The 19,885-nt window shown below is 38.3% G+C and overlaps 1 protein-coding gene across 4 annotated transcripts in view; it reads left to right on the forward strand.

The window, feature by feature from the left end:
• LOC122808806 (alpha-2-macroglobulin-like) overlaps positions 1 to 19,885 on the forward strand; it is a 2,637,399-nt gene that overhangs the window by 985,350 nt on the left and 1,632,164 nt on the right. For all 4 annotated transcript variants that reach the window (XM_044079865.1, XM_044079862.1, XM_044079863.1 and 1 more), the window contains exon 14: positions 4,784 to 4,929. In XM_044079865.1, the coding sequence (XP_043935800.1) occupies positions 4,784 to 4,929 (146 nt within the window). The remainder of the gene's footprint in view (positions 1 to 4,783; positions 4,930 to 19,885) is intronic.

Raw genomic sequence — 19,885 nt, forward strand, 5'->3', positions numbered from 1 at the left:
CTGATTAACTGGATCCCTCAGATTTTTCAGTCTTCCTTCTCAAAGTTTTCAAAGTGATTTAATGCTTCCCTTACAGCCTTCTTTAGAAAGCAAATGTTAACAGACCCAGCAAGCTGTTGGTAAGCAAGCAATTATGGCAGGGAGGGAGGTTCTAAAAACAAAGGATGACCCTGTCAGTACAAAGGATAGTCTAATAATCTGAATGACCTAAATACAAGACTCCCCCCAACACCCTGGCAAACTCTTAGTCCTTCCAGAAAGTCTGAACCCCCATTTCTCTCTTTAGCAACAGATAGTTTCAGAAAGATGAGTTTTGAAAGTAATCTATCATGGTTACAGATGGCAGTGTGAAATCTCCCTCATTTTTTAAGGGATCCCCCCATCCACCAGATCAAACTCCTCTCTTCCCTCCTGTCATTCAGCATCTCCTGTTTCTGAGGGTGATAAATACTGTCTCTACTCCTCAGTTAGGAGAAGGGTTTATTCAGGAACATTTCTGGTGCCAGTGAAAGAAATTCTTGGAGACCATTTCTAGATATGTTCTTTTTGAACCTGCTTGTGACAGTGCCCAAGTTCAAAATGCTATCCCATCACAACTTGTTACTCCTTATTCCCCATTTGAGTTTTCTGTTTACCTTAGATTTGAAAGACGCATATCATCATATTCCTATAGATCCAGATATCAGACATTTCTTAACATTTTGTATGTCTGGATCACATTATTAGTTCTTTGTATCTATTTGGTCTATCCACTGTGTGAAGAGTATTCATAAAGTGTCTAACTTCTTTGACCGCCTACTGCAGACTGCAGAATATTCACTTATTCGATGTTGGCTGCTACATCTGGCTTCAACCTGTCGGACTTCAGATCCAACTTGGATCTGACACCAGCCAGTTCAAAAAGTCTTTAGCTCACTTCACTCCACCTCCCTTACTTTTAACTTGCCATTACTCATCAACCCCCAGATCTACTTTGCAGCTATTCATGTCTGCAGCTCAGTCCTTTGCTCTGCTTTACTTTTTATACTTGAAATGTTAGTGCAGTATCTCTTGGTAAGATTTTTTTCTTTTCTTACCCCTGTGAACAGTTAGTGTTATCCTAGAAGCATTAGATGGGTCTTGTCATTAAGTAGGTAGTATCGTTTTGGCATCTCTTTCCTTCCCATCCTTTTCCCATTTGTCATTTTGTAGAATTTGTGTGTTTTTGGCTGTACTGCTAATTAGGATGGACAAAGGTTTCAAAAAGTGTGCGCCCTGGGGGCATAAGTTGGCCTCCCAGGACATGCAGCTAAAGTGCATTTATTGTTTGGGTCTGGGGCATCTTGATTAGGGGTGGTCCATTTGTGAGGGCTTTGGCTCATGAGCCATCAAGTTTAGGGCCAAACTCATTTTGAAAAGGCTTCTACCCATTGATTTCTCTGCTACTGCTTCTTCTTCCAAAATGGCTTGATCCCTGACTCCCAAGACTGGGTCCAAGAATCCCAACCCTGATACTCCAAGCAGGCTAAACAAAAGTGTAATCAGTTGTCTCCAGCCTCTACCTCTGGATCTACTTCCTTGGGTTTGCAAAATCCAAATTTCCCAAACTTTCGGCTTCTCTGCCAGCCCTGGTGCCAACATCTGCTCCAGCACCTCTGAGCCAACCACCTTTGGTTCCCAAACCAGGCAAGATTGCCTCTCTGGCTCCCAGTGTTCCAATCACCTTCCTGGACAGAGAGTCAGGGTGGCTTCTCCATTTTCTCTCAGCACTCCTCCTGTTTGGTCACTGGAGTCTTCCCTGTCTCCACCCTGGTTCTGAGCTTCTGTGACTCAAATCCATCACATGGGATCATCTTCTCATAGACCCTCAAAACCCTTCTCAGTGACTTCTTCCATCTGACCATTGAGGTCAGTAGACAGCATCAAAACTGCTGATCTGGAGGAGTTGATGAAGTCCTTCTGGTGCAGAAATGTGTGTTGAACTGTATGTTCTGCACCGAGCTTCAAAAATATAGCCACAGTGTACCCTACTGGAAAAGAACAGAGTTAACTTGCAAACTCTAAGAAAACAAGTGAATTATTTTACAATTGTATTTATCTCAGCAAAAAAACATGATGTCTACAGCTAGAAGTTCTTTCTGTTGTCTGGAAACACAAATAATTACTAGGTTTCAAATGTAAAAGTGTTTAACTGTTTTACGACTTCCAGTTCTGGGCAAACCTCTGAGAGATAAGTATTTCTGACACAGATGTGCTATATTTTAAGTTTCTGTTAGCCTGGGAACTGATGGCAGGTGACAAAGAGTGATGTCATCCAGATGACCCAGCAGCAATGTTTTGATATTAGTTTGGGAACTCTGTCAGAGACTTTGCATTTTGTATTTGTCTTTAGACCTGAAAACATCCATTCAGCACTTCTCATCTGTATTTGCTTTGCTCTGTAAGTAAGGTTTATGTATAGTATTTCTCTTAGAGATAGGAATATAGTAAGATTAGTTCAGATTTTTTGTATTTGTGTGAAGCTGTCCTGCAATGCTGTTTTAAAATATTTCCTGTGATTTTGAACTCTGTAGTTTATGTATTGAGTTATTGAGTAGTGTCTTGTTCTTTTATTATTTTTTATTAAATATATTTAAACATTTTAATTGTGTCTGGTTTGTTTAGAGATATTTAAGTTCTTAGTGTACTTGCATATGTATTTGGTGACACTGTATAGGCCACTCTCAAATAACCTTGCAAGTCTTGTCACACGTACCATTTGGATAATAGTAACATTACACAGTGAGATTGGTCACCCTTTGGGAAGGGCCTGAAAGTAGCTGATAAGGGATTCTGGTGGCAGTGATAACTACCTTATGGTCTGGGCAGAAGGGGGCATAGCTAGTAAACCTGTGCCAACCTTTCCAAGGTGTGTGTTTGTGTATAAATCAAATCTCAAAGTGTGTGTGTGTGTGTGTGTGTGTGTGTGTGTGTGAGATACTTGGGCAGGGACATGAAGCACTGGTTGGACAGAGAGAGAGTGCTGGAAGGACTTGGCTTGGAACTCTGGCTAAGGACACAACTATATAGCTGTGCCAGTGGGGAGTCTTATTAAGGATCTGGAAAAAGAGGGAGGAACAAGCCCCAGACTGTGATCTCTGTGTGCTTTTAAGGGAAATGGTGCTTTACTGTATGTGTACTTGTCATCCTCCCAATGTGCACATCCCTCACTGGTGCTAGTGGTGAGGCTTGAGGCTCCTTAATTACTGGGCTAGTACAGGGGCATCACACAACTCATCAGGTTAACTTGAGGTCCTTAATATAGAAAACAGTGTTACTAATTGCTCTAACCACTGCAAGAAAAGTATCCACATTGTACGCTCTTAAGGTAGGTCAGCCTTATTTTATTTTCCAGAAAGTTAGGGTTTTTTTAAGATCTAATCCTTCATTTATACATAAAGTGGTATCCAAATTTACTTTCATACAAGCTGTCCATCTCTCCTCTCTGTCTTCTTTTTAGTACATAAAAATGAGGGAGAAAGGATAATTCATACCTTGGATGTCCATAGGAAACTCAGGTACTATTATGACAGAAAAAATCTTTCCGGAACTCTAACTTGTTGTTCATTTCTTGCAAGAGTAAGAAAAAAAGAATTACCAGTGTCCAAACAGACAGTTTCTAAGAGGTTGACTCATGCTATTACGTTTTTAGACCCAGCAAAAAAGGTAATTCCAGCCAGGGTCAGGACTTATTCTACCAGTTCCTTGGCTTCATTAGTGGCTTTTTTCCATTGGCTTTATTAGTGGCTTTTGGAAAGTGATGGATTCCATAAGTATTCTAGAAGCAGCACTGGGTTCCTCTATGCTCACTTTTACAAAGCTCTATAGACTAGATTCCTTCTCGAGGTCTAGGACGGGCTTTGCTAGGACCATTCTCCAGGAACAGGAGAAGATGGTATTCTGAAAGTCTCTAATAAAAGTGAGATGAAAGCACTCAGTTTCACTGGAAGACATTTGGTCAACATTCTTTTTTTTTTGGTTCTTGGTTTTTTATTGTTTTGGCCATTTATCTGAGCTTGGGTTAGATTTTGATTAATCTACCCATATGGCTAAGGCTTCAGCAGCAGTGATCCATTATGATGAACACAGTACAGTTGTGTAAAGAAACTCACCATAACAGTAGGTTTTTATATGATTATGGTTGCAGTAGCTTCTCAAGGCTTTAGCCTACCTTCTATTAGTATGAAAGATCTGAAGGGCTTGACATCTAAATTACTCATGAATTGACTAATGGTTTGAATTTGTGGAAGCTTCCCTGAAGCTTTGGAAGCTGGCTGGCTGGCTGTTATATCCTTAGCAGGATTTAACCCATATAGCTAAGTCTCTGCTGCAGTGATCATCCAGGCATCTACTGTAATGGTAACCTTACTGACACAATTCGACTTCTCTGAACATCACTTCTGTTTGTTACAATCCAAAGATATCAATAAATAACTCATTTCAGTAGGAACAGAGTGGAGTAGGCATAAAATATTTATATGATATCACTGTAAACTAAGTACATAATTCCATAGTGTTGAGACATGAGTAACAGCCCTGCTGTTCTAGTACATTCTTGTATCAGTGTTCATGTATTTTTTTTTTCTTAAAAATAATGCAATCACTCCGAAGAGTGGACTAAACATTATTTACTGTAAAAATATTTAGGGCAAAGTATATAGCAGTAGTTCTTACCTGAGTAAAATATTTGACTAGCTGTTGTGCTTTTTTTTTTTTAGTCTTGCAGCATAACAGGCAAACTGACTAATTCTTTATTCCATTTTAGCGATATCAGGCATCTTTCAGATTTCACTACATGTTAATGCAGATGTGGCTCCACTTACTCGTGTCCTTGTCTATACTGTACTTCCAGCAGGATATGTCCTAGCTCATTCAACAGACCTTGAAGTTTCCAAGTGCTTCAAGAATAAGGTAACAGATAATTTAGAGCTACATGAAAGATACAAATTATATCCATTAGTGTACTATAAATTCCTTACTCAAAAACAATCTAATGGCATTATGAACTGGATAAAAGTAAGAATGCACATTGTTGGTCAGAATTATATTTGAACTCTATGGCTAAACCAGTTTATTTGATTCAGAGTGCTAGCCTTCTAAACCTTGAAAAAAGTGATATTTTTTATTTACATTTATCTATCCGTCTGTCTGTCTCTCTCTCTCTCTGTCTACCTCTCTATGTTTTTTCTGTATTGCTTTCTTTTTTGTTTGTAACTAATACACAAAACCTAGAAGCCACTCAGATTTTTAGCATTGCTTGTACAAAAGTAGGCATGTATAACAAAGATGGAGTACAGGACTAACTCCTGTACTATAAAATTTAAAGTTCAGAATTGTTGGTTTTAGGGTGGCAGGAGTTATATCAGTCTTTGTTTCTTTGACTGGCCCAGTGGAATGTCTAGGCTATATACCAAGAACTTCCACAGGCTCAGTTCTTGGGCCTGTATTATTTAATTATCATCTTTTCAAAAATTCCTAAGAGCATGTATTGCTGAATGAATAAATATACCAATGACTGTAAAATTGTTTTTATTGCCCAGAATGTACAGAATGCATACTGACAACTTGAACACTTACATGAAACAGATAGGAGAAAGGGACAATGAAATCAACTTAAAGTTCTGCATGAACAACTGTAATGTAATATAATATAATATAAATAATATAATATAATATATATTTTGGATAACATAGTAATGTCTTTTGGCTTTTCCCAGTTAGGGGTCGCCACAGCGGAACTCCGGTCCGCTCATGATTGGCAGTGGATTTTTATGGTGCCGAGTTGCCAGTCCAATGCCCAACCTTCAAGGAAGATATTTTGGATAATATATAATTTAAATAAATCAGTATATTTAACATCAGTACCTCCAAAGGAAGTAAAAATATTACAAAGATTCAGGATTAAAAGTATCAGCAAATTTATATTTTAGCTCCCATGTTCAACAATTAAGTGCCAAAAGCAATAAAGCAGATGGGCTATGTGAAAACTCTTCCATTAAAGCATGAGACCTGTCTCATATTCCTCTTTAAAACTTATATTAGACCAGTTGTAGAATATAATAATACATTATTGTCTGTACACTATTGGCCAATTGGGTATTTATGAAAGAATTCAAAAGAAGTTTATGAAAAAGGTGGTAGCAATCAAAGATTTTAAATTACAAAAATGGATGCAAATATCTGAATTTGTATGCTATACACTATATGTATATAAATGGGAAATACATTTTTGCATTTAAAACTTTCTATGACACAATATTACGGACACAGACGTCTATAGATAACACAAAAGCACAGCAATCTATGATTCCATACTAAACTATCCAAAATAAAGTTACAGAATTCTTATATAAAATAAAGAACAGTAATATTATGGAATAAAATTCAGAAACTGTAAGAAGATCAAGGAATGTTAAAATTAAAAAAAGAACTGTTAGAGATTTGGATGTGAGAAAGGGTATTTGACTCAGATATATTGGAATCAGTGATTTCTGATGACCATTTAGCTAGAACACCGTCTTAGACTATGAACTTATCTCACAGGTTTGTTGACTGAATCATGTTCTTCTGTTTTGTTACATTATAAGAGGGAAAAGGAATAGAAGTATATTGACACTTTCAGAGAAAGTAGAAGTAATACAGTGTAAGACTATATAAACCTGAAAACAAGAAGGAAAAAAATACAAATTGAATATACCGTCTGCAACCAAATATTTAAACTTAAGGATAGCCAGCAGTAACCCACTGATTGCAAACACTGTCATGCAAGTAAAAGAGTTTATTAATCTTTATGAAATGCAGCAGATATAGTAGTATGTGATCCCAAATTAGAATATGTGTCTACATTTTACAAATATTATGTAAAATACTGTAAAATTTGAATATGAAATTGGAATGACTGATATGCCTGCCATTGTTAGTCATTTATAGTACTGTAATTGTATGTGCCAGGAGATAATTTATCTTTCATTGTCTGATACTAAAGTACACTTCTATTCAGTCTGTAAAATGTACTTAATATAGACAGCAATGTGCATGTGATTAACCTGTTGACATTTCTATTAAGTTTTCATTGCTGATCATGTGCTTTCCACCTAGGCAATGCCTGAAAGCATTTCTTTAGGATCAATGCATTACCCGTGTTAACTGATTTAAAATAAAATAGAATTTAAAAAAAAGTTACTGAAAGGATATGCATATTTAATGATGTAGGTATTTTAAACAAAAGAATGCCAGACGTAGAGTAACTTAGACTTTTCATGAGGTAAGGGAGAACATGGGAATGAAATGTAAAATCAGAAGGATGCACTAATGTAGTAGGCAAAGATTAAACTTCTTATGGCTGTACCTTGGCTCCATGTTACACAGAGATATGGCCCTGATACTGACTTAGATGATCTGTAACCTAGGCACTGGGGGAACAGGGAGGAAAGGGTGAGATTGAGTGACTGATTTCATTTTATCCATGTCAGAGAAGGGAACATCCAGATTACTGCAATGATACTACTTACTGTAGAGACAGATGCTTAGCCTGTAGTGTTTGGGTCTTCCAAGATACATTCATTAGTAGCCATCTGTGCCTACACATTCAAAGTGAGTACAAGGGAAGGAACAGCAGGCTTTCACATATCTGACTGTGTATATTACCCAGCAGAAGAGGCATCAGGGCATAAAAACAGAACATTCCCGATGACTGAGTGGATGATGGCTTTCCCTGCAACTAGTTCTTGCCCCAGTAAATATGGGAATGAGTAGGCATGGCTGGAATGAGGTTGGGGTATAATGGTTATCAGACACATGGGAAGGATAAAAAAATCTGTAAAACAGAATGATTTTTTTATTTTGTGAAAGACACAACTTAATCCTTATAATTAGAACTTGGTAATAAAAGAAGTGAATGATAATATAAGTGAATGGAAGGTCACCAACATTAGAGAGCTCACCTAAAAACATGAAACAAAAACTCTTGGAGTAGAAAAGAATGAGGCATAGATAAGTGCACATTGTATGGTGATGGTGCGACCTTGGTGGTAATTACTTTTGTGTGTGTGTGTGTGTGTGTGTGTGTGTGTGTGTGTTTGTGTTCCACATAAGCAAGGGATTAAAGTATGGAAGATGTCTAGTGGAAAGATGCATTACTGTTGCTTTTGAAATGCTCTTTTTTGTGCTTTTCTTTTTCACTTTAAGCTTTTTAAGTATTTTCCTATTCTTTTGATAAAAAGTAGGAAATAGAAGTGGGCATCATTAAATTCAATATTTTAATGGTTTTTTTTATCTGAATCTGACATGTGTAAATCTTAATACTGCTAAAACTTAATTGGTAGGAATATACTATCATGCACAAAAGCAAAAGCTGCCATAGTATATGGAATATGCTGATTATGCTCTGATATCAGGAGCAAGTCAAGCTTCTTATGCATTTCTCTGATTTCAAAGTGGTGGGAGTACTAAATTTTGTCATGTACATCTTTCAGCTATGATCTAGCCTCATGCTACAGGATACACAGAGGCCACCACAGAACAGCAGTAAGAAGCTAAATGCTTTGAAAGCTGTGAAACACTTTTTGTTGAAAAACAAAAAAGCAAACTGAAGTGTTCAATATCTCTTAAAGCCATTAGTCCTTCAAAGGTACACTTAGCTTCTGACTGATGTTTGTGTGACAGCTCCATGTTTGACGCCTTTTACAAACATATAATGCTTTGCTGTCCTACACAAATGAATTTCCGTGCATCCACATATCTGGGTGCATGCAGTAGTGTCTAGATGCACCATACTTTTTTTCCAGCTTAGCTAAGTAATGGCGGCCATGGTGGTGCAGCAGTTAATGTTGCCACCTCACAGCAAGAGGTTCTCCGGTTCGATTCTTGGCTGGGGTGCCTTCTGTGTGGAGTTCCCATGTCCTCCCTGTGGTTGCGTGAGTTTCCTCCGGGTGCTCCGGTTTCCTCCCACATTCCAAAGACATGCTGTAGGTGGACTGGACACTCTAAATTGGCCCTAGGCATATGTGTGTGCCTTCTGTGGAAGGTTGGGCGCCAGGTTGGCAACTCGACACTGTAAAACTCCACTGCCAGTCATGAGTGGACAGGTGATCCGCTGTGGTGACCCCTAACCGGGAAAAGCCGAAAGAAGAAGAAGAAGCTAAGTAACCAGGTAACTCAGAAAAGAATCTCATGATAGTTTTATATGTTATTGTTTGGTTGCAGCAGTAGTGCTTTACTTGTGTTGCTATTTATTTCATTCTGCAAAGGTACCATAAATTATATTGTTGTTTTGTAACTCAGCCGCATTTAATACCATTGTTCCAGTATTATTTAATAGTGGAGTGTATACCACCCAACCAAAGCAAAACTCATTGTCAAATACATCACTAAAATTAAAATACCAGGATAAAAAAACAGCTGATTATCTAAAGATTTGAAAGAAGCAAAACCAAAGGTATATCCACAGCTGATTGAACGCATATTAAAATCTGCTCATCTATGACACTATGTAAACCCCCCCCCCCCCATTTTGGAAGCGGCACGTCCTGTCCTGATAATTAATTGTTCTGCCTGTAAGGTCAGAAAATGCTGGAGGAAAGGGAAAAAAATATTTTTGATTGTAGCCATCTGCTCTCCCCTTCTCTGAAGTTTTGCAGCAGTGTCCCACCTTTCTTGTTTTTGGAATTTGTACCTCGATTGTCTGGTGGGACTTAGGCACAGCATTGAACATTTTTTGGACATTTGCTTGCTATTGGTTCTTTCCTGCTGTGCATGCCATGGAGGGTAAGAAAATAACTATCTCCTCTGAAGCTATGAATGGAGATGGAGGAATTAGAGGTGAGCATTCCCGTGCTGCTGTTAAAGACTTTTTCTTACAAGAGAATCCCTTGCTAAATTTGGGATTTGCAGTCAATAAGACTGATATGGCAATTAATAAGGTTCCGGCAGCTAATGATAAGAACTTTGACAATCTATTGCATGATTTGAGCTATAAAGCAGGAAGGCTGCAACGTCTGCAATGGCAGACTTATCATTTAGAAGCCTGTCAACTCTATGGTATAGTGCCAAGGGGAATGAGGATTATGTGTATGCCCACGCAGGGCGAACGTTATCCAGAGCTGCTAGCTCAATGGCAGTCGTTGAATATCCAAACCAGTTTCAAATATATGGATATTCTGAATGGCTTCTTTGCTCCGGAGATAGCTACACTCAAAAAGGATGTTGAGGCTTTGCGCCTCAAGCTAGAGACAGAGTTTTGTGAAACATTTCATACTGCACGTTTGGAACAGCTTCTATGTACGCTATCTGATAGCGATGAAAAACTGCGTACACAGAAAATACACAAACTGAGAGAGATTACGAAGACTTTACCCGAGGTAACATCTTTGTTTGGCCGAGTAACAAAGCCCCACACTCGGTTTCCAGTGAAGGAACGACCAGGAAGACATTCCAACGTCAGCAGGAGGGGAGGAGTCAGACGGAAGGTTTGGTTACACCCATTGATAGCATGCCGGTCGGTGGCTCCGGCATGACACAGAGGAGTGTTGGTACTAAATCATTTGGTGACCCAAAGGAAGGGGGGTCGAGAGCGATTGTGAACGAAGAGGTGGCCCCACATGAAACAACAGGATCTGACAATTTTTTACCGACGGCATGTTCCATCAATTCGTCCACTTGTGGGCAGTCAGTACGAGTTGATACAACTGTGTCAGAAGAGGCAGCTTTAGGAGCGCGTCCCAAGCTTATGCAGGGACATCAACGTTTTTTGGACCAACTTCCAGCTCCGGTCAAGAAGCGAGGAGCATGGAAACGCTCCTTAAGCGAGGGCAGAGACCCGAACAAGAGGAGGAAGACACTAGACTGACTTTTAACAATAACAATGGTATTGTTTTTAATTTATCCTCATATGCTTTGACGAAGGATGAGTTATATGTACTTAACAAAGGCTTGACTTTTGTGCCTGGTAGGGCCAGTATTTTTAATGAGGTCATGTTAGATGTAATGCTTTTTTGTAGGAATTTAGCGTTAAAGTGCACTTTTGGGATAAACAATGATAATAGAACCATGTTAAAAAAAACCAGCAGTCACATACCACCCTTTTCTCCAGCACTAAATTTGTTCATTAGTAGCTGTGAACATGATTTGCAGGAGTATTTTCTAAAAAGGGATTTTCATGAGTTTTACAATCTAACACAGAATCAGAAAAAAGCCTTATTTGAATTGAGTGACAATAAAGATCTTGTCATAAAAATGGATGATAAAGGGGGAGCTGTGGTGGTGCTAGACACCACTATGTATATAAGGAAGATGCAAGAACTGTTATCAGATAATCATGTATATATACAAATTAATCCGATTGGTGTTAGGCTGTTGGTAGATAGGGTACATAACTGTTTAAAACAGTTAAATTTTGAAATGAAAATAAGTGATGATCTGCTTAAGTTTTTATGGATAGAAAAGGCGGTTACTCCCATTTTCAAGGCCCTACCTAAGATACATAAATCCCTCACTGACCCTCCCCTTCGACCCATTGTTTCAGGTAGGGGATGGGTCACAGAAAACATTTCTATTTGGTTAGAGTATACACTTCGCCCCTATGTAGATAGGGTGACCACTATACTCAAGGATACAGGTGATTTTCTGCAAAAAGTAGGAGAGGTAAATTGTGATAAGGCACAGGGCAATTTTTTGATGGTGACATTGGATGTCCATAGTCTTTTCACTGTGATTAGTAATGAATATGGTGTCCATGCCATAGGTATGGTTTTGAAAGACTTGGATGTAGATGAAGATAAAATAGTTTTAGTCAAGACATTACTAACTATAGCCTTGGAGAACAATGTGTTTATAGGAGTTCAACAGACATATAGACAAGCACAGGGGGTAGCTATGGGCACCCCCTGTGCTAATACATATGCCAATCTGGTCCTTTGGTATTGGGAAAGGGATGTCATATTTAACAATCATGAATGGATGCAATACATTCATATGTACACACGTTTTGTAGATGACGTTTTTTTCCTTTGGAAGGGAGGTTTAACATTACTGGAGGATTTTGTGGAATACTTGCATTCTACCACCACTTTTCTTAGATTCACAAAGAAATACTCAGAAACACAGATAGACTTTCTGGACATATGTATTTCACAGAATAGGACAGGTTTTTCCTCTTGTTTATATAGGAAGGAATGTTGGAAGAACACCATGCTGTGTTTTGATAGTATGCATCCCCGTTCCATGTTTCCCAATATTATCCAGGGACAGGTTGGTAGGATATCCAGGTTATGCCTGGATGATACACAATATGAGAGAAAAGTGGCTGCTCTGAAGGGTTGTTTCCTTGAAAGGGGGTACAAAGGAAAATTAATTAATAAGGTAGTGGACACCAACTATCCAAAGAGGGAGAATAAGTATAAACCATGGCTTAGGTGTAAGAGAGGGGAAGTAAAAACATCCCCTCCTGCAAGTTTCATGTCGGGGGAACCAAAATTGTTCTTCACCTATAGCAGCAATATTGGGGATATAAGGGACATAATTAACAGGAATTGGAACATCTTGAGGGGTGATAGTAAGTTGAGAAGCATAGTAGGTGTCCATCCCAAGTTTGGATACAGGAGGAATAAGAATTTAAAAGACATACTATGCAAGGAGAAATCTTTTACCTGTTCAAATCCCTTCAAGTAAGAGCAGGTAGTGTTCCATGTGGCTATTGCAAAGCATGTCCTTTTATCAACAAGGACAATACTTTTATACACCCAGTCAATGGCAACATTTTTAACTTTAAGGCTAAGGCTACGTGTAGGACTTGTAATCTGGTATACTTGGCAGAGTGCACACAATGCCCTGGATTTTATGTGGGAAAAACTAACTGTATGTTTAAGGCAAGGGTACTTCAACATTTGTCATCAATTAGGAATAAAGATACACACAATGCCCTTTATAGGCACATTGAGTTTAACCCCACACACAACTTTAGATTTAAAGCTGTGGTTAATGTCACAATGAATAATAGGGGAGGTGACGTTAGGCTCCTCACAGAATCTTTAGAATCCAAATGGATTTTGGAACTAATGGCCCACAGAAGTCCTGGGCTAAATGAGTATGTACCTTTAAAGCCAGCCTTACAGAAAAGGCGAGTTATTTACTGATCCCTATTGGTCGGATACTAGTCTAAATTGCTGGAATGTTTGTTTGTTTGTTTGTGATCTGATGAAGGGTTTCTACCCGAAAGCGCTTATCTTTGGCTATTTTTGTGTGCTTTTAATAAAGGATATAGAAACTCCAGCAGTGTCCCACCTTTCTTGTTTTTGGAATTTGTACCTCGTTTGTCTGGTGGGACTTAGGCACAGCATTGAACATTTTTTGGACATTTAGTTTTATATGTTATTGTTTGGTTGCAGCAGTAGTGCTTTACTTGTGTTGCTATTTATTTCATTCTGCAAAGGTACCATAAATTATATTGTTGTTTTGTAACTCAGCCGCATTTAATACCATTGTTCCAGTATTATTTAATAGTGGAGTGTATACCACCCAACCAAAGCAAAACTCATTGTCAAATACATCACTAAAATTAAAATACCAGGATAAAAAAACAGCTGATTATCTAAAGTTTTGAAAGAAGCAAAACCAAAGGTATATCCACAGATGACTGAACGCATATTAAAATCTGCTCATCTATGACACTATGTAAACCCCTCCCCCATTTTGGAAGTGGCACGTCCTGTCCTGATAATTAATTGTTCTGCCTGTAAGGTCAGAAAATGCTGGAGGAAAGGGAAAAAAATATTTTTGATTGTAGCCATCTGCTCTCCCCTTCTCTGAAGTTTTGCAGCCTTGGAAACAATATGATTACACAAACCTCATTATGTGTGCAGCTTATTAGAAATATTCTGTAATACAATTAGTGGTGTAGCATCATTCAGTATTTTGTTTATTTATTTGTTTATCTGTTTGTTTGTTTTATTTACTTACTTTATTTACTAGAATAATGTGCTGATTAGAATTGTCCTTTTGCAGGCACAGCCCTGGTGAAAGGTATTTAAAGTAGGCATCTAAAGTACTGTAATAGTAGTGATATGTACAGACGACAGTGTATACAGAAATACCAAGTACGAAATATAATAAAGTACAAAGAGTCATATAAAATACCATCAAGATAACAACATGATCCAGTTTTTTGATGACTGGGCACACAAGAATTATTAATATGCATTTTGATACGATCTCCATGCTTGGTGCCAAGATTTAAAAATCCAGACATTTGACAGCAGAGGATTTTGGTAGTGGATTTAGTGTAAGACAATTTGATGAACTTTACTTTTTCAGGTTGTGGTAACCTTACTGATGCATTGATGCTTAATTTTAGGTATCATATACAAAATGTTTTGCATTTCATGGCATATGTTAATCTTCAAATGCTCTGTCTCAGAAGGGATCTCCTTAGCTACCCTGGTGAGTATGTTGAGTATGTTGGGGACTCTTCTGGTCATGGATCAGTAGTCATGGCAGGCCCAGGAGGTGAAGTCACCACCAAAACCAAGTCCTTCTTCTGTGGATTTGCTGATTCAGCATCTGCACCTTCAAACTGTGGAGAACCCAGGTAGTCAAATATTTGTCACATGAATTTGGTACTGGTAATTTATCTCTCTTATTTTATGCATGGGATCATCTGTCATTTTCTGGGTATGCATCTTATTATTTCTCTTTCTCTAGTTCTTCATTCTATGAGTATGATCTGAGGCACTCATCCTTCACCATAGATTCATAGTAAAACCTCAAAGCAAGTTCAATCAAACTGCATATTGATGAAAAAATTGACTAAAAACTAAAATAAAAATCATGCTTTCTTGCCCTCTCAACCTTCCTGCATCTTCATATTTATTACCTGCATCTTCATATTTATTAACTCTGAGTTCTTGTATCCTCTGGGTCAATTAACTTCCTGTCCCTTTAAAATGCAAAAAATGAAGTTCTGTATGCCTCTCTCGATGTGTATTTGTGTGAACATCTGTCTTTCCTTTGAAACTCAGTCATCCACTAGTATAAGTTACTCCTCTTGATAAATGAGCATTCTGAATCCAGTCTGAATGCTGTCCTTTTCTATTAACTGCTCATCACCTATCTAATCAGATGGCCTGCTTTTGAAACCATATGGCTTGATATCAATATGACAGACCTCTAGTGATAAGCTAAACATGTGGTCCCAATACAATAGAATATGACTGGCATCACATTTATGTGCTCAAAACTGTTTTATTGTTTTTTTTTTTTTAAGCGTTATATGAAATGACAAATGTAGGGGAAGACAAAAATACAAATACTGTAGCTCAAATGTAATATGATGTGATGAAAGAAAGAAAGATGGAATATTGTGTGCTAGTAGTTCCTTGCACAGATAAGTGGAGCGTGTTTTGCAGTTGCATAGTAGCTTGAGATAGTTGTTGCTCATATTGTTTTACACAGAAGTGAGCTTGAAGTGTTGGTAAGTTAGTATATAGTGAGCAAGTAGTCTGATACTGTGCTTTTTCACGATGCATAAATAACTGTGTACATGCTCTATCGTCTGTATAAAATCATGTGCAAAGTGAACTAACCAGAAATGAAACTGTTCAGTAAAGCAACTATGATACACTGGAATAGTAACTAGTAAGAATTGCAATGTAATATTAAGAATTAAATAATTCCATTATTCATATTTCTTTTATTGAAATTTATATGTTTACTCTTTTAAAAATGGTTTAAATAAAGTCTGTCATTTGGATTATAATCAAAGTACTTCATTAAAATGTATTACAGTTCAGTGTAGCTATTCTTTTTCTCAAAATCATCAAAGAAAGAAGAAAGGAAGACATTTAAGGTGTTGGTAAATGGGAGTGTCAGCATTTTCTCCAAGTGATGGTTCTTGTAGTGGTGATTGCATGTTAAGAAACTGGGACTGTATGAGATGCAGGGGAACTGATGCCACACTAAACACTAAATTCAGGTGACATCCAGTAATGAACTTCTGTTTGTGATTCAAGGTAAAATGTTCAACAGTTTTTGAGAGATCTACTTCTGAGATGGCCACACACTGATTAGTAGGTCGATTTGAGCTTCCCCAGTTTGAAAACAGAAATTGTGGATAAGATAGCAAGGGAAACTCAGTTTGGGTAAAATTTGGTTATTGGCTGGTAAATAAACAGCATAGATGCCAAAAAAGAAGACATTTGGATAACCTGAAGGAAAATCATCTAGAAAAGTCGAAGAGAAAACTCAGACTAGGAAAAATTGTGCAGCTGTTCAGTAAAAAAACAGTTCAAGTTTCAGCTTTGGTACAATAAATGGCTTCCAGTAAAGAAAAAAATAAATAAAATGCACTCAGAGGTGTTTAAAATATGCTATATACTGAAGGAATATATGAAGTCAAGTAACAAAAGCCTGGAAGAATAGACAACGTTTGTAAGTAGCTATTCAGATGAACTGATAAAATTTCAAAACTCTGAGGATGAAATGAAGAAAAGGCTGGCTATGCATAAGTCTTCTCAAGAAGAGCTGTTGAAAAATACTAGAGATAGAAGACAGAGCACGCAAAAAATAACTTGAGATTTTCTGCTGTACCTGAGAACCTGAGGGGAACAGTGTATTAATTTCATGAAACTACATGTAGGCAACTGGACTGGTTTTCCACAGCAAGATTTTTAGGTATGAGGGCACGTCACATGCAATTATACTAGCAAAAAGAGTTGTTCCTGACAAAACTGTTTCAGAAGGGAAAGTTGGAGACAGCAGAATGTATGAGGAAAATGATTATTCACTATATACTAATTAGAAAGAAAACAAGCAAGTTTATCCCAGCAATCAGAGAATGTTGAGAGACAGGTATAACATTCAAGCTATTGTATCCAGCTGACTTCAGATTAATTTTTCCCAGACGATCAAATGCAGTTTTTGATCAGTACAGGCTAAGGAAGAAATAAAAGTTCATCGAACAGAGTGAACCAGTAAGCAGAAAGGGAATCTACTTCTCATTCTTCTGATAATAACAACGCTCAGAAAGACTGCCAGTGCCAGTGAAGCATTTTTTCATTGTTCCAAAGAAAAATGCTTATGAGTCAGAAAAAAGAACAGAAGCTGAGTGGAAGAATCAGGAGTAAGTTAGAGCTGAACCATCAACTGGTGTTGAGAGATGGAGATAAGGAACATGACCAGCAACAATGAAATCAGTGAATAAATGGGAGATAACAACGCATCATTCCAAAGTGTTTTGAGCCTTTTCAGGATATAAAATTAATTAAGTTAAAACAAAAGCTATAGAGGTTAAACTATGTACCTGCACATGAAATTGTTCTGTAATGCTCATATTTATGGAGACATGATAACATGAAGTATTTATGTTTATGGATTGAAAACTGTTCTGTTGTGACAGCTAAGGATATGTGAGAAGAGACTAAACAGAAGATAAGGAAAAAAAAACTCTGAAAAACTGGAAGGTCCTGATTTTGAAATAAGGATAGTGAGATACACAAAAATAATTTTAGTCCCCTTTAATTACAAACAGGTCAGGTATATTTTTATCAGTCAGAGAAGCTGTGGATGATAATTAATGAAGAGTTGGAAATTTTTGGGGAAGAAAGGAAGAGGGCATGAGTTAAGCTGGATAAGTTTATTCTCCTTAGTGAACACGGTGGTGTACAGCTATCATTAATAATCATTGCTTACTGATGATGATGCTTGCACTTGTGCAACTAGTACAGCTTGGAAAACCGTTGATCCAATGTTGTCTATTTTCATCCAGTTAGGCTATGGGTTGTTGGATCCAACCAAATCTGAACTCAATACTGATTCTGAATCTTGGTTTCAGGACTCTGACTTCTCTCCTAAGCATAATTCTGTGAACTCCACCGGAGTACTTCAGATCTCATTGGTCACCCAAAGTATTTATTGTGTCATCGAGGGCTTGACATTTTTCATTATCCTTTTGCAGTGTTTCTGTGGCAAATTTTGTCTTTTCAATTCCTAATCCCCTCTACTGAGAGAATGTTTTTCTCTCCAGCTAGTATTATAGCTATTGTTAGAGTTTTGTCAATTTAGGTAGATTAGAATAGGTTAGGATGCTAGGTATGTAGAGTGTGCTATGTTCTTTACTTAGTAGATAGTTTATGCTTGTTGTGTTACTAGGTAGTTACCTAAATGAGTATATATCAGTATATAGGTAGTTGTATAGATATACTGGATGATTTAGACTTATACTTAGTATAGACAAATTTTACTTGTAGATGCTTGCTTTGTTTATAACACACAGTGTCAGGCCTCCTCTTCTTTCAGCTCCCATGCTGTGCAGACTGGAAGGGAGAAATTGATCGTGAAGACTCCTTGCCCTCCAGACAGGTTCTGCTATGCCTTCCACTTCCTCTGCTACCTCCTGTACCACAGGGAAAGACAAGAGATCAAGGACAGGCATAAAAAGAAGGAAAAAGAGAAAAAAGTCAAGAAAGATAAAAAGATAAAGAGAAGGAGAAGATAACAGAAAAGGTAAAGGAGAAATTGGACTCTGAGATGCCCCATAGGTGCTCCTCAGATCCATCTGTCTGGTCCAGTTTGGATCCCAAGGTACCACGATGTTAGGAGCTGACAGTTCCTTAAATCCTTCTGTCTCCTCCTTAGTCCAGATTCTTCCTGGACCCAGTGAGTCCCAGGCTCCCCTCCCCGATCCTTCAAGAAAAAAGGTACTTGAGACTACTTTTGGTGGCATCATCAACTTGGTTATCAAGAAGCTTGACTGAACAAGATTTTGACAAGATGATGATGAAGTTCCTCAGAATGCAGATTCAGCTCAGGGTTTTTTTGGTGCTCTCTTCTGTGAATGTACCAAGTGCTGGACTGTCTATCAATCCTGCTCTTATCTGGTTCTGGTCCACCCCTCATACCCAGCTATCTCAGATCTGATCTTTCGGGGAGAGACTTTTCTAGAGCTTACAGTGCAAGTGACTTCAACTCTGACAGGTTCCCTTTCTCTTTTCAGTCCGATATGTTCAGATCCAGAAGAGACTCAGAGATGAAGCTTTGGCATTGTACTTCCATGGGATGGGTCTACACCAAAGTTGTCAGAGCCATTTCTTCCCCTTGGTACCTCAACTCTTGATAGCTTGGCACCAGAGTTGGCCTCAGGGTTGAAGCCTGTCTGTTCTGAGGCTTCCTTTCTGTCTAGGGACAGGAGGGCTATGGTGGAACGAATAATGTCCTTAGCCTTCGAGGCTTTTGGGCAGGTCCTTTCAATGCTTAGTGAAAAGGTGCATCCATCCAGTTCAGTTCCATCTGAACCCTAGCTAGAATCAGCTTATACTTATCATCTTCCTGTCAGAAAGGTAACATTTGGTTCTGTGGACTTCCTAGGCTACTTGCTACATTAGCTCCCAGTCTGATTTAGAACTTTCTGACCTTCCCTCCATGGAACCTGTTCACAGGAAACAGACATGCAAGTGGAAGCACTTAGACTCTTCCCAGAGTCTGTCATGGAAAATAGGGGCTTGGATGAAGGTGAAGACATCACCTTTGTTGAGATCCTTGAATTGATGAAGCAGTGGGGGGTGGGGGTGGGGGCTACTGATAATCCTCTCCAAAAGAGTCTGTGTTCCTGGAAGCCTTTGGTTCTGGTTTATCTTCATCCTGGGTGGTACCACCTGTTGACCCAGTCATTGATTTGATGGCTTAGTGGGCATGGAAGACCTTGATGTGATAGAAACCATCCCTGAGATACCTGATGAGATTCTACCAGCACCAGCAGACCAGAAGCAGTGGAGCAAAGGTCCAGTGGTAGATGCAGTGACAGTAGCGATGGCCACAAAGAAGGAACTACCTGAAGAAACTTCCTTGGCCCAACTCCATAACAGATAGTGTGCAGCAATGG

Source organism: Protopterus annectens, chromosome 8.part0, assembly GCF_019279795.1.
Source record: "Protopterus annectens isolate FY-2018-M chromosome 8.part0, PAN1.0, whole genome shotgun sequence".
NCBI classification, from domain to species: Eukaryota; Metazoa; Chordata; order Ceratodontiformes; family Protopteridae; genus Protopterus; species Protopterus annectens.